The following is a 12,525-nucleotide window of genomic DNA, read 5'->3' as shown; positions in this document are numbered from 1 at the left end:
CTTCCTTCTGTCCTTCCTTCTACTTCTCCATTAGTTTGATTGATTTGATCCATCATTCATTTGTCTTTTTTCCTAAACTGTTCTTATTTAAAGTGTGAAAATGCTCAGATTATTCAGATATTCAGATTCAGAGGTCAGTCCTTTCTGAAAGTGAAATATCAGCCTTTTTATGTCCTTAATTATTGCTGTCCTGATGTAACAGTTAAGCAGTTTTACATGAGCAGTGTTCACTTGCAAATACGTTTTTATTTTGAGATTAATGATTAAGTCATGTTGGGATTATTCAGATATTTATCCCATACCATTCTCTTGGTCTTATCACTGAAATTACTCTTCTCATATATTGAATTGACCGTCTGTCTTTTTTTTCCTTTGTAAGTTATTTGCCCTTCCTCACTGAGGCCTATGTATTCATTGGGCCCCATTCATTCCTCCTCCATTCCCCTCCCCAACCAATTTGAACGTAAATCCATTACATTGATTCACTCCAGGCTGCCCTGTTATTCCTCATTTCTCCCCAGCCGAATTGCCTTATTTTTCACCCTCCAACTCACTGTGTTGAGTCAACACACTAAAATCAGCCGCCCTCCTCTATCGTTCCCTCATCCTCTGCTGTGTCCCTGTAGAGATTGCTCGCTGACTGAGCGGCAGTTCTGAAGAGAAGCCCAGGTTTTGAGTTAGTGTCCTGCATCATTCTTATCCCAAACACATCAATCTTTCACTACAGCTTCCTACGGCTTCCGCACCCAGCCAGGTGCCTGTAGGATCCCCTCCTACCACTGCTCCTACAGAGATGTGAGGGAGAAAATGAGAGAGAGAGAGAGAGAGAGAGAGAGAGAGAGAGAGAGAGAGAGAGAGAGAGAGAGAGAGAGAAGGAGAGAAAGAGAGAGAGAAGGAGAGAGACCCTGCCAGCATTCCTCCAAATCAGACACAAACAATTATGTCCTAAGGGACTTCTGATCATGGTTAGCACGTAGCACAGCTAGGATCCTGAATCTCATGCACCTCTGCCATCCTGAACAGTGCTTTGTCCATTGGCAAAGTCACTTCTGTAACATGCCTTTGACCTAGTCTTTGTTAAGGATGTCAGTGGTCTTTGCTCAGTTATTCACTTAGCATACTTCCCTAATAGGGATGCACTGATATTGGAATTCTAGGTCAAAGTCCATATCCAATGTACTACATCTACCTGGATTAGCATCATGGAGAAGTGTAACATTTTTACTGCGCTGTTGTGGCTCCCCAGAAGAATTAGATTTTTAGGTAAAATAAAATAATCCTCCTTTGCAGTAAAATAAAACCCTGTTGATCATTCTAACACACCATTCTAACACAGTTTTAACAATAAATGGTTTAAGACCAAAAAATGGTCTTAAATGCTGGAGTTATATGTATAACTGCGTATTCACCCTTTAACAAATGGACTTTATTCATTTCTAAGCACTCCATCTGGTTTCCTGATATGTTTAATCTGAAACGAGAAGCTGTCGAACTCTAAAAAGTCTCAAAGCTGAAGTCAGCGTCTCGCTCGCCAGCTTCTTGTTCGAATTTTCATGTTCCACCTTAAATGGTGCCACAGTTGACAGTTGGCTACATAGTTAGCTACATTCTGACGCCTCAAGCGCCATTTAAGGTGGAACGGGAAAATTGTTCTACTGTTCTACTTTTGTGAAAAAGTTGCTTGCTGAAGATGCAAGAAGAGCGACTATAGCTGAGCTAAAACTTAAAGTAGAGCAAAGTAAGTTACTGCGTCAGTGATTTATTTTATGGTGTAGGCATGTGCCCCCTGATGGTTTACTGAGTTATTGAGTTAGCACTCCCCAGTGACGGTAAAAAACAGTTTGTTCATTTATTAATGTGTTTCATCCGAACCATAGCAAGATTCCCCCACCTGAACATAACTGAATTATTACCAATATTGTACCTAGAATGGATGAGATTGTTCTTTAAACCTGGCTATTGAGCTGCACTAGTTGAATGTGCAGGTAGATGTCATACCTGTTAAAAGCATAAAGCTGCTTATGGCATAGTGTACATTTTAGGAAATCCTTAGACCACAGCCTCAGATTCCAGACATCAGGCAAAACTGCTTTTGATTTTGTAAAAAACACTGTCGTGTCTTTGGTGCAGTCAGGCTAAAGCCTGTTTTACGGCAGATTCGGCCACCACACCGCACTGTGCACAATAGACTCCCATGTTGATAAATGTAGCCTTTCACACATGCTAGCAGTTTCTAGCTAGAAACAATACAAGATTCAGTAGTTGTTCTAAATTGTGCAACCTAAGTCATAGGTTCAGAACAGCAGACAGCTATATTTTTAATTGTATCAGCAGCATTGCACTAGTATAAACTTCAAGATAGTTCTAGAGTCTGTTAGACTAATAAGGGTAATAATAGAGAAATCAGTGAATCAAATCCTCTTTAAAATAACTAACAACTATGCTCCAGTGTCATCTACATAAAGTTAATTTCATTTGTAAATAGAATAGACATCTACAAGTCATATTAACCATTACTGCATTCAACAAATGTAGACAGAAATGTGTAGAGAAAGATTAAGTTTCACATAACACAAGTTCTATCACATCATTTGTTCAGAGTTGGGGTCCATCTCAAAATTACTGGAAGAAAATATGTTCCTATTATTATTATTATTATTATTATTAGTAGTAGTAGTAGTAGTAGTAGTAGTATCTCTATCAGTATCAGCATCAAATGATGATAATATATAATTATATAATTTAGTGATGATGATCATGGCAGCACATTTTTTTAAGACAGACTCTAACTCCAAAGCAGATGTGAGAGCAAACAAAGCAATAGTGTGAGTTAAAGCTTAACTTTTGTTGAATAAAAGGTAAAGCAAATAAAACAAAGTCTTTTTCAGTTCTGAAAAAGCTGAATTAAATTAGTACACTTGTTTTTTGTCTTAGCCATTTCACTTTTTTTAAAGAAGTCTTTAAAGATGTCAAGGTGTCCCAAGCAGTTCGTGTGTGGAGTATAAAACATTTGACAACTGTTTTGTTAATTAGTCCACCAAGCTTCCTTATGAATGTTCCATATTGTGTGCACCGCCTACATTAGTCTTCATGATCCTCATGAGATACAATTAATCAGCGCTACTTCATGTAATACCACTAACACTGGTGATGGAGAGAAAGCTAGAGATTCGAGGTTGTCCAGTTGATTAATCCCGTTACTTGAATGAGCTTTGAAATCATGCCAAGGGGAGAAGATAAATTATATCTATGCTGGAGAATGTGAAGTGGGAGAAGTTGCATGGTTGGATGCACTCTTCCATGCCCCAGTGTGTGCAGGCGTGTGAAGAGGCTGGGCTCTAGTATAAGGGGTTTTTGCCCATTGCTGCACCTGCAAAGCCAGCTATTCCTCATCCTCCCATGTCCTCTCCCACTCACAAAGCTTCATCTATCTGAAGAACTGGTTGCAAGGCACTGTTTGTTTTTGCCCCGTCATTGCACTAACCACGGAAATATTTAAAACCCTTTAAAGATGCTTAAAAAATTCCCATAATTGACATTGAAATTGCACCTCTCTCTCTCTCTCGCTCTCTCTCGCTCTCTCTCGCTCTCTCCAATTACACAATTACATCTGCTCCCTCCCCATCTTGATACTTATCTATATCACTAACAGGCAAAAAGAATTATGGCTAGCCCTGCTCCCCTAATGGACCCAGCCATTTCATCACAGCCATTAGAACAAACGAAATATTCATTGTGGTCTGCGTTTTTAGGCAGGTGACCACTGACCCCAGTCTGATTTTATAGCAAATCACATTCCACAAGCGATGCGTCATGACACAGGTTCCTTAATGCACTCTTAGTCCATCACTGGAGCTGGCCAAAAAGCCTGAGCACTGGGAGAACAGTACAAGTAATCTTGTGATTGCTCTTTGTCTGGGTGCCATTGGGGCTGGTTATGACCGCAAATTGGATGAAGGTGAAGAATGCTGATTCTGCTGTTGGATCCAGAAGGTTGACATTGCTGTAGGGAATCGTGGCTTGGGAAGCCATTCACATCACTGTCTGGAGCTGTGCCTGTTCAGATGTTTTATTTATTTATTTATTTATTTGTCCCCCCCTCCTTTTAAAGTATGCAGCCATAGTCATGAAATCCAACTGCAGTGCCATTTACACAAACGAGATAAGGCGTAATATTAGGAATGGGAGAATTGTGGGATGAATACATTGTCTGATATTTTTCAAACACATATCTGCTGATTCTAATGCTGATACATAAACGTGGAACCTGGATTAACATAACAGAGAAAACATTTATTTCTGAAGGGTTACAGATGCAGTAAAAAGAATAAAATACAGAGCTTTTAGAACTGTAACCCAGCATTGCCTAAATCATCAGTGCTCAGACTGGGGACCGTGAGCCCCTGGAAGGCCACAGGGGAGCGCTAAGCGCGGATGTTAATAAATGCTATTAAAATGAAATACATGCCGATCACAATTCACAGCTGCAGGTTATATCTGATGTCATAGTACAGGGCCACATCTGCATGAGCAGGTCAGCAATAACTAGCAGAATGTACAGGGTTTCTGGTAAGGCATTGTCCTCGTTATTTAAGAGATATAATAATTGGGGGTGAGGGGGTGCAGTGGCCCTAATGTCCATAAATGGAGCCTTGGACTTAAAAGGTTCAGAACTACGGGCCTAAATTTTCTGCTCTTCTGGAGTACAGCAACTGTGTTATTAAATATTGGCTTGAAATACCAGTCAAATCTAAACATCTGTCCAGTACTATATACTTTTTAAACAGCTATCTGTCAATACTAATGTAATTTCAGTATCATCATGCATTCATAAAAAATATCCTTACATGGCATGTGGTGTGGTGTTTCAAAGCATTTGTATATTTATGTCAAGACTTTAGTAGGATCTGAAAATTCTGTTCTACAGATGGTGGGATCACATTGATTTAGTTGTCTGGTAACTAGACTTTATTTGGGTTTGATAAGCAGCTGCAGACACTAATGAGTGGTAATGAAAGACATGCTCTTGTGCTGTCTAGCCTGGAGCTCCTCAGAGACTATAGCACACACAAAGCGACTGACCTACCCTTATCTGGGAACATCTGCTCCTGCAGAACCACTCAAACGATTTTGATGATAGCAAAACCAAAGGGAATTCAAAACTGCAGCCTACTCTTCAGCGGTCTGATATTTGTCCCTTTTTCTTCTTTTTTCTCTGTCAAGCAGTCATGCCTGTTGTTTAAGAGTTCAGCCTGGCAGGTTGTACAGCTACACCAGAAAGGTTGGGCAGGTAGTTGGTGATCTCTCTGCCAGCATGTCATTTTAATCTTAAGTGCCCAGCTGTGGTGGTGGAGAGGTTAAAAGGTTTTTAGTCATGACCCATGCTGATTGCTTTCTTTTGATATAAATGTCCTGTATAGTTAGTTAATCCACTCCATGCTGGTGGAGGCTGTATGGAGAAAAGTAATCTTCATATTTTCCATTCTTTCTTTTCTTTGTGTTCCTTATTTTCTTTCTTTAATTTTGCTTTTTATTTGCAGGCACAGAGCAGTACAGTAAATACTCTGGTTATGCAGAGAGCTACAAATGGAAGGACAACCACAAAGATGAGACGCCAAGGTAAAAAAAAGGGAAAATTAAGCTTTCTGTGCGTCTTACACATTTTAATTTGATTTAATAATACTTTTTAAAATGCAGTATAAAGTATAAGCATTACCACTATAGTCTGTGTAGTAAATGGAAAATTTTAAACAAAATAACTGCTGTAGCAAATGCCTCGTTTTTTGGAACGTCTTCTGTGTGTTTAATACCTAATGTAGAATTGCAGTACACTGTTACAATGAATCTTACCTTGATATGAAAATCAATGTAAATATTTATGTATGTGGGGGGTATGTACTCAAAATGACAAACAGAATGATGTTTCGGGTGTGGACCATGGAATTGACTGTAACATCTGACGTGACGCAGGGTGTTTAGACATATGTGTGATGTCAAAATGACTTAATCAAGGTTAGCTCTGCATAAAGACATGGTGTTGGGAGTTTTAAAGACAACAGAATTGAATGAAATTTTAATTTTCTAGGCAAGACTTGTCGTAGATCAATGTTATTTATCGTGGTTCTAGAGTGTTTCTACACCGCACAATGTTTTTCTGCTTACACAACTCTGATTCAGCTTGGCTGATTATCAGTCTCTTTTAAAGCAGCGAAATCATTGCTGCTTGCATGTGGTGGCATTGCTTGCGTCAGACCTTCTGGAAGTTTGTTGCCTACAAAATTATAGAACTGCTTTTACTGTGTTGACTCTCAATATTCTCCTCTCCTGTTCAGGGATGAGTGGCAGAGAAGGTGTACAGAGGTCGTGGCCCTGGATGCGCTAAAGTACAGGCACTTCATGGAGCAGTTCCATCCTGACAAAATCACTAGGGAACTTAACAAGGTCAGTAGAGTACTCTGTTATAAAGCTATTTTTGTTATTAGTTTAATATTGGAGCTTGATTATATTTCTTTTGGAGAAAAAAGTCACAAGCATATTGCTTATAAGCAGTTCTTATTCTGCACTGTTTATAAGCAGTTGCTTGATGTATGTTAAGTCATTATTTCCATTGTCCTACACTACGTGTCCTGTATGATAGAGAATTGGATTGGTTTTCCTGAACAAATTGCAGTTGCTCACACATACTATTAAAGGAACAGTGATGAGTATATAAAATTTTAACCTGCAATACATCTGTTTTAAACATACCTACTTGCCTCATACAGCAGTGGTTCAGTATTGTCTAGAGAATTGTTTTGGTCTGATTATTTACCCTTTGGGCTGTTTTTGTCATGTCATTCATATATATATATATATATATATATATATATATATATATATAAAATAGTCGCTGTCCAAAGAAAAACATTCCCAAAATAGTAACTTACAGGAGAAGACAAAGACACTCTTACCTTTCAATGTAAGTTAATGTTGTGATGTAGGGGATTTCTACCCCCAATATAAAATGCTAGCAGAATAAAACATGAATGGCCATGCGACCATTATTGCCAGTACCCCCATGCTATTATAGCGGCTATTATAGTGCTGGTGTAATACTACATAAAATGGCAACATACTAAATGCTAGTTTTACACTAGAATGTCGCTTTAATTCAGTCCCTCTTATTGGTACTGCATGTTTTTATGTGTGTTTATCATCCAGGGCTGTGTCCCCTTTGTCATGTACCCATGGTTACTCTCCCACAGGGAAGCTGCTGCTTACTCTTGCTCTGTGTGAATGATTCTTTTTCCCAGGCGTACTGTGGGTTTGTGCGGCATGGTGTCAACACACAGAACCTTTCAGCAGTTGCTACAGGAAACTGGGGATGTGGTGCATTCGGGGGAGACACACGACTCAAAGGTAGAGCAGCTGAGAACCTCATGGCATGATGGAAAAATGAAAATGAAACATCTGCTGGTTTTTATGTTGAACTTAAGCAGTTAAAGAGGAATGAATAAAAAATCCACCTGTTGTTTTATGTTAAATAATTTCACCAGTGAATAAGGAGTGATGCAAGTATGACTGAAAGCCCATTAACAGCACCTTTAGAGTTGCCTCTTATGGTTGCTTAGCTCTGATCAGCTCGTAAAGCTGTGTTAAGTACTTATTAAGGTCTTTTTCTTCTCGTTGACTTATCTCAGTATGTCACTGTTTTGTTACAAACAGCCTGTTAGTCAATTTCATTGACAAATGAAAACTGGAAAAGCATAAACACATTAGAGTTCCCAATAAATACTTCCCGCACTATTGCTAATGACTGTATTATAGTTAATGACTCTGTATTCAGAATTTTGGAGAGGCTCTTCTGTATAGAAAGCGCCTTGCTGAAATATTTCTTCCAGACCTGATTGCCCGATGTGTTTTAGGTAGTTACTGAGGGGGAGGAGGCTTGAGACTGAAATAGTGGCTTTCTTGGGTGTGTTTATAGAGTCTCATTGCTCTGCTTTGCTCCCACTCATTTTTTTTTTCTACACTCCCTTTAATGCTCAACATGCTTCAACAGTGATTGCACAAGTATTGCATATGTTTATGCTTACCATTTAAAAGCCTGATTGATTGTCTGTGCTTATACATGAATTAATTCTTATCTTAAGAGAATTTATTCATCTAGGGCATCCTGGACTTTCATATCTGAAACAGTAGTTTGTGCTGTATGTACAGCTATTTTTATATTTTTAATGGGATCGATTAGCCATTTATGGCTTTATTTCTATGTTGGGGGAGGTGAATTTACAGATTGCACACTGTAAGTAGCAGCTCTCATTAGAGCATTATTCATTAATCAATGAGCTGTATCCAACCTCTTAAAATATTTAAAGGTTCCTTGGACTGTTTGATGCCGTGTGACTAAGATTGAATCCTTTAATAAGGAATGTTGGCCATGGATTGTTTACCTTTTAAAAAAGAAATTGGAGCTGTCAGTCATATTTACAACAGCTAAAAGCAGAAAAAAACATTAAAAAACAAGTCTTTCATTATCTCTTAATCAGTGTATTTTTATACAATAATATGCTTGTGTGGTTTATCCATAAACTAACGAAAAATTCTTGTAAATAATAAATGTTGTCAGATTAAGCAGTTACATACGAAAGTTCACCCTGTGCACCCATGAATACGATGCAGCAGCAATGCTTGGTTTGTGAGTCCTTATTCAATCTGATGCCACATGATTTTTTTTTTTTATTCACAGCCCTGCTGCAGATAATGGCAGCGGCAGAGGCAGGCAGAGATGTGGCCTACTTCACATTTGGTGACGCTGAGCTCATGAGGGATGTCCATGATCTGCACACCTTCCTTACGGATGGACACATCACTGTCGGTAAGGATGCTCTCCTCCCCATATTGTAATGACAGACTGGGTCCCCTGCAGTTTCCTGTTCCCACTACAGTTAAACCAGGACAGCTTTCCAAATCTAGGACTTTGGTCTGTCCGTGATCAAAACTTGCAAGCTTTCAGTGTTCTCTGCTCATTTTCACATTCCGAATGTTTGCAAAGCCTTCTTAAAAGGTCTTTTTGGAGGTCGCACTCTTCCTTGTCTTAAAAGTAAAGTATAGAGTACATAGGCACACATTACCATTTTCACACAGTTAAGTCGGGATCTAGGTTAGATTGCTTCAATCTTACAAAAACCTATGAATATTTTACATATTAAGTAATTGAATATTACATTGCAGTTACTTTGCTGCTTATTTTCAGTGCATGTTTGATACACTGTTTTGTTTGTGGTTCAAGTAGTTCAAGAACTAAACCCAGAAATGTGTAAGTGGGGATACAAAGTGGCTATGTGGTATAGGAGCAGAGAAAAGTCTATAGGCTAATATCAATAGTAGGAAGGCTCTTTCATAGCATTCCAATAGAAACAATTAATGCATAAATGTCCATTCATCCTATTATATGTAACTAGATGTGTCAGTTTGTCCTGTACAGCTACGCTTTCAGCAGTTTTTCTCCCCTCTGTGATATTTATTGAAGACTTTTTGAAAAAGCCCTCTTAAGCAGCGGGCGGTAGAGCAGTTGATTTTGAGGTATGAGGTCTGAGTTTTGTTACAGTAGTATGCCACAAATAAGTGCAGAGAACACATTGTACAAACAGTGCAAACCACACTAACGTTAGTCGAAATAGCTGCATGCCTGAGTCATGTTTCAGGCGCATTTCAAATAAATATGGAAATCGAGCAGCCCCTTGATTCAGAATGCTGCATCTATAGTACTCCACTTTATGTTTTTGTGACAGCGAACATAAAGGAATATCCCGTTATTTAGGGGGGGGCGCCAGAGCGATTGCTGTGCCTGTTTTCTCTTGTAATGCCTGAGAAGCCGCCTAACTCGGTCAGCTGGATCAGCCGAGGTTGTGGCCTTCTTATACTGAAGAATGAATGACTGCCAAAATTTACAAATTTCAGCAGTGTCACACAGTTGGAGGCACAAGTGTATGGGACGCACTTACGAGACAAATGACTTTAGAAATTTGACAGGGCTGTAGTTGACTTGTTATTAATTATTAACTTGTTCACTTGTGAATTTCTTGTTCCACCTTAAATGGTGCAGCAGTTAAATTCACTTGCCTGGACAGGTGCTGGTATGTTGTGTAAAAATAATTGTGTAAAATAATGTACATTTATTTGGAAGGGGGGTGGAATTCTGTTGAATAAGAGCCAACTTCAGGCTTGTAGAAATTCAGATATGAAACCACATTTAGCACAGTTTTGCTGGGCCTGTGGGGCCAAGTATTGGGAAAACAATATTGACATTGCTTTTTATATATTCTTCTACATTTTCTTCTACATTGTTTACTATTTTGCACAAAAAAATCATTTGGAAAAACATTTTGATTTTCTTTGGTTGTTAATGTTTCTTAGTAAAAGTGAAGGGACATCCCAGAATAATAAGCCACTCGTAACCTACAAAAATAGGTTTACTTAAGCATCTAAAATGGTTTTAATTAAAAAGAAAAAAAATGCATCCATATATATATTCTAAATTGGAGGCTTTACTGTGCTCTGTGATTCACCACTGGTTCCTGATGTGTATGATGTCGCATTAATAGTTTGTCACATTTCTCCAGTTAACTCCCACTGTCTCTTCTTTCTTCTAGGCACTTTATATGGCCTCCTGAAGCAGTACTTTAATGTGGTGTGTAAGAACAGCCACAGTCAGAGGCCTGATGTCAGTCTTTATGGCTTCATCTATGAACAGATCAGCTCAGATCCTGTTCCGGAGCCCAGCCCTGGCCCCAGCAGCAGCAGCCACCTATCCACTGCAGTCTCCTCTTGTTCCTCAGACTGCCATTAATGCTGGCCTGTCACGGACTCACACGGCTCTTGACTTTTTCAATTCCTCAGTGCTTTCTTCTTCTTTAGAAAGAGATCTTTTTAGGTGATTTTCTGAGGTGTGATGTGTGGAAGTACTATATGCCTTTTTTTCAGCTGGTGAGTGTATGTCTCAAGTCACAGTACACTATATATGTGGCTTGAGATTATAGCAATAGTAATCCTGGTTGCTGGTTATTTGCTTTTCCCCTTATACCGGAGAGACACTTGTGACCAAAGTTACTGCATGGTCTCAAAATGTTTTGTTTAAGATGGGCTGACCAAGGCACATTAGTCTTGATTGTTAGACTGTTAGCAGGGCACTTATACAGACTCAGTACACTATGTAGAACTGTGTGACATTATATGCATGAAATCTCTTTAAATGGACACCGATTTTGCTTATCACACTTGATTTATAAAAATGTACTGAACAAAAGTCAAGATGTTTTTTTTTTTTTGCCATATTGAGATCAGAAAAATATTACTGAGTTTTCAAATGTGTGAACTTTTCACATTAAAAGAAACTGTGCAAACAGATGTTTTTTCCTTTAAAAAAAATTACATCTTCATGCTAAAGGTACTGTTGCCATACTGAGTTTTGGAAAAATTTATCATCTCAGCATGTAATTTTTTTTTTTTTTTAGCCATTTATTATGTTCATGGTTTCCACAGTGTAATTTTCCATTTCTTTTTCTTTTTTGATTTGATTTTTAAGTGTAATGTTCTGTTGTACACTTTATTTTATTATTAATAATTAAATGGCTAAGTAAGAAACTTTTCAGCTAATGAAGGGTCTTTTTTTTCCATTTTACAATTCAAAGCGTGACTGCCTGTGTGTTGGTTCATATGAAGTTCGACATCAAATTGAACTGGAAGTTATATCAGCTATATTGGATAAACCTGCAAAAATATTCTGAATGGTTTGTGTGCGTTTGCAGTGTTAACCAGGATTTACTGAGGCTGAGATTTAGACACATGGACCTGTGTATCATCCACATCTGATGTATGATGTCCTGTCAAACAAGGCAGCATAGGCTTATTTACAGCGTAGCCAGGTAATCAGTAAGGAGACTAATAGCGTTTAGTTGGAACATTGTTTTCCCTTTATGGAATATTCAGTTAATTATTCATGCTCAGTTATTACATATCAGTGTAATCATGATGAAAAATTGTGCACAGTCTTTGCCATGGCTTTTGTTTGTAATTGTGAGGTTTAACTGGTTGTTGAGATGGCAGGCAGAGCTTGTGTGTTTCATAAGGGAAGCACCAATGACTATTTGACATGGCTCATTTATCACTGCTAGGAGTAGGTGGGTAGGCAGGAGCAGATGCATTACCATGTGCTCTGCACATTACCCATGAGTCAGACCCTTAAATTGTGGCCCGTTACTCATAACTGCTGCTTTTTTGACCTCCTTAAGCAGATTAGTTATCTGCCCTCATCATCATGACCTCCATCTTGCTTCTAATTGGACATAATTAGCTGTGGACTGTTTAGTAATTGGACTCTTAAAATTCTGCTACAAGCAGCAGATTTGTTTGCTGCTAGCCTTTTTTCTGCAAACATTTAGAAACAGATGCTTTTCCATCTTTGTGAATGCACAACAGTGATGCCATCAGAGGGTCAAACTGTAATTGGAATTTAAATGTCAGAGAAATACATTAAGGAAGTTG

The 12,525-nt window shown here is 38.5% G+C and overlaps 1 protein-coding gene across 3 annotated transcripts in view; it reads left to right on the top strand.

Moving 5' to 3' along the window:
- parga (poly (ADP-ribose) glycohydrolase a) overlaps positions 1 to 11,515 on the top strand; it is a 32,231-nt gene extending 20,716 nt beyond the window's left edge. For 2 of the 3 annotated variants that reach the window (XM_036574231.1, XM_036574233.1), the window contains 5 exons: positions 5,541 to 5,619; positions 6,333 to 6,441; positions 7,293 to 7,398; positions 8,729 to 8,857; positions 10,635 to 11,514. In XM_036574231.1, coding sequence (XP_036430124.1) covers positions 5,541 to 5,619; positions 6,333 to 6,441; positions 7,293 to 7,398; positions 8,729 to 8,857; positions 10,635 to 10,831 — 620 coding nt within the window. In that variant the 3' untranslated portion in view covers positions 10,832 to 11,514. Of the gene's footprint in view, positions 1 to 5,540; positions 5,620 to 6,332; positions 6,442 to 7,292; positions 7,399 to 8,728; positions 8,858 to 10,634 lie in introns of all 3 variants that reach the window. The other variant, XM_036574232.1, reaches the window with a different exon arrangement.
- The last annotated feature ends 1,010 nt before the right edge of the window (positions 11,516 to 12,525 follow it).

This window comes from Colossoma macropomum, unplaced genomic scaffold (genome assembly GCF_904425465.1).
Source record: "Colossoma macropomum unplaced genomic scaffold, Colossoma_macropomum, whole genome shotgun sequence".
Taxonomy (NCBI): Eukaryota; Metazoa; Chordata; class Actinopteri; order Characiformes; family Serrasalmidae; genus Colossoma; species Colossoma macropomum.
This window is presented reverse-complemented; position numbering and strand designations above follow the sequence as displayed.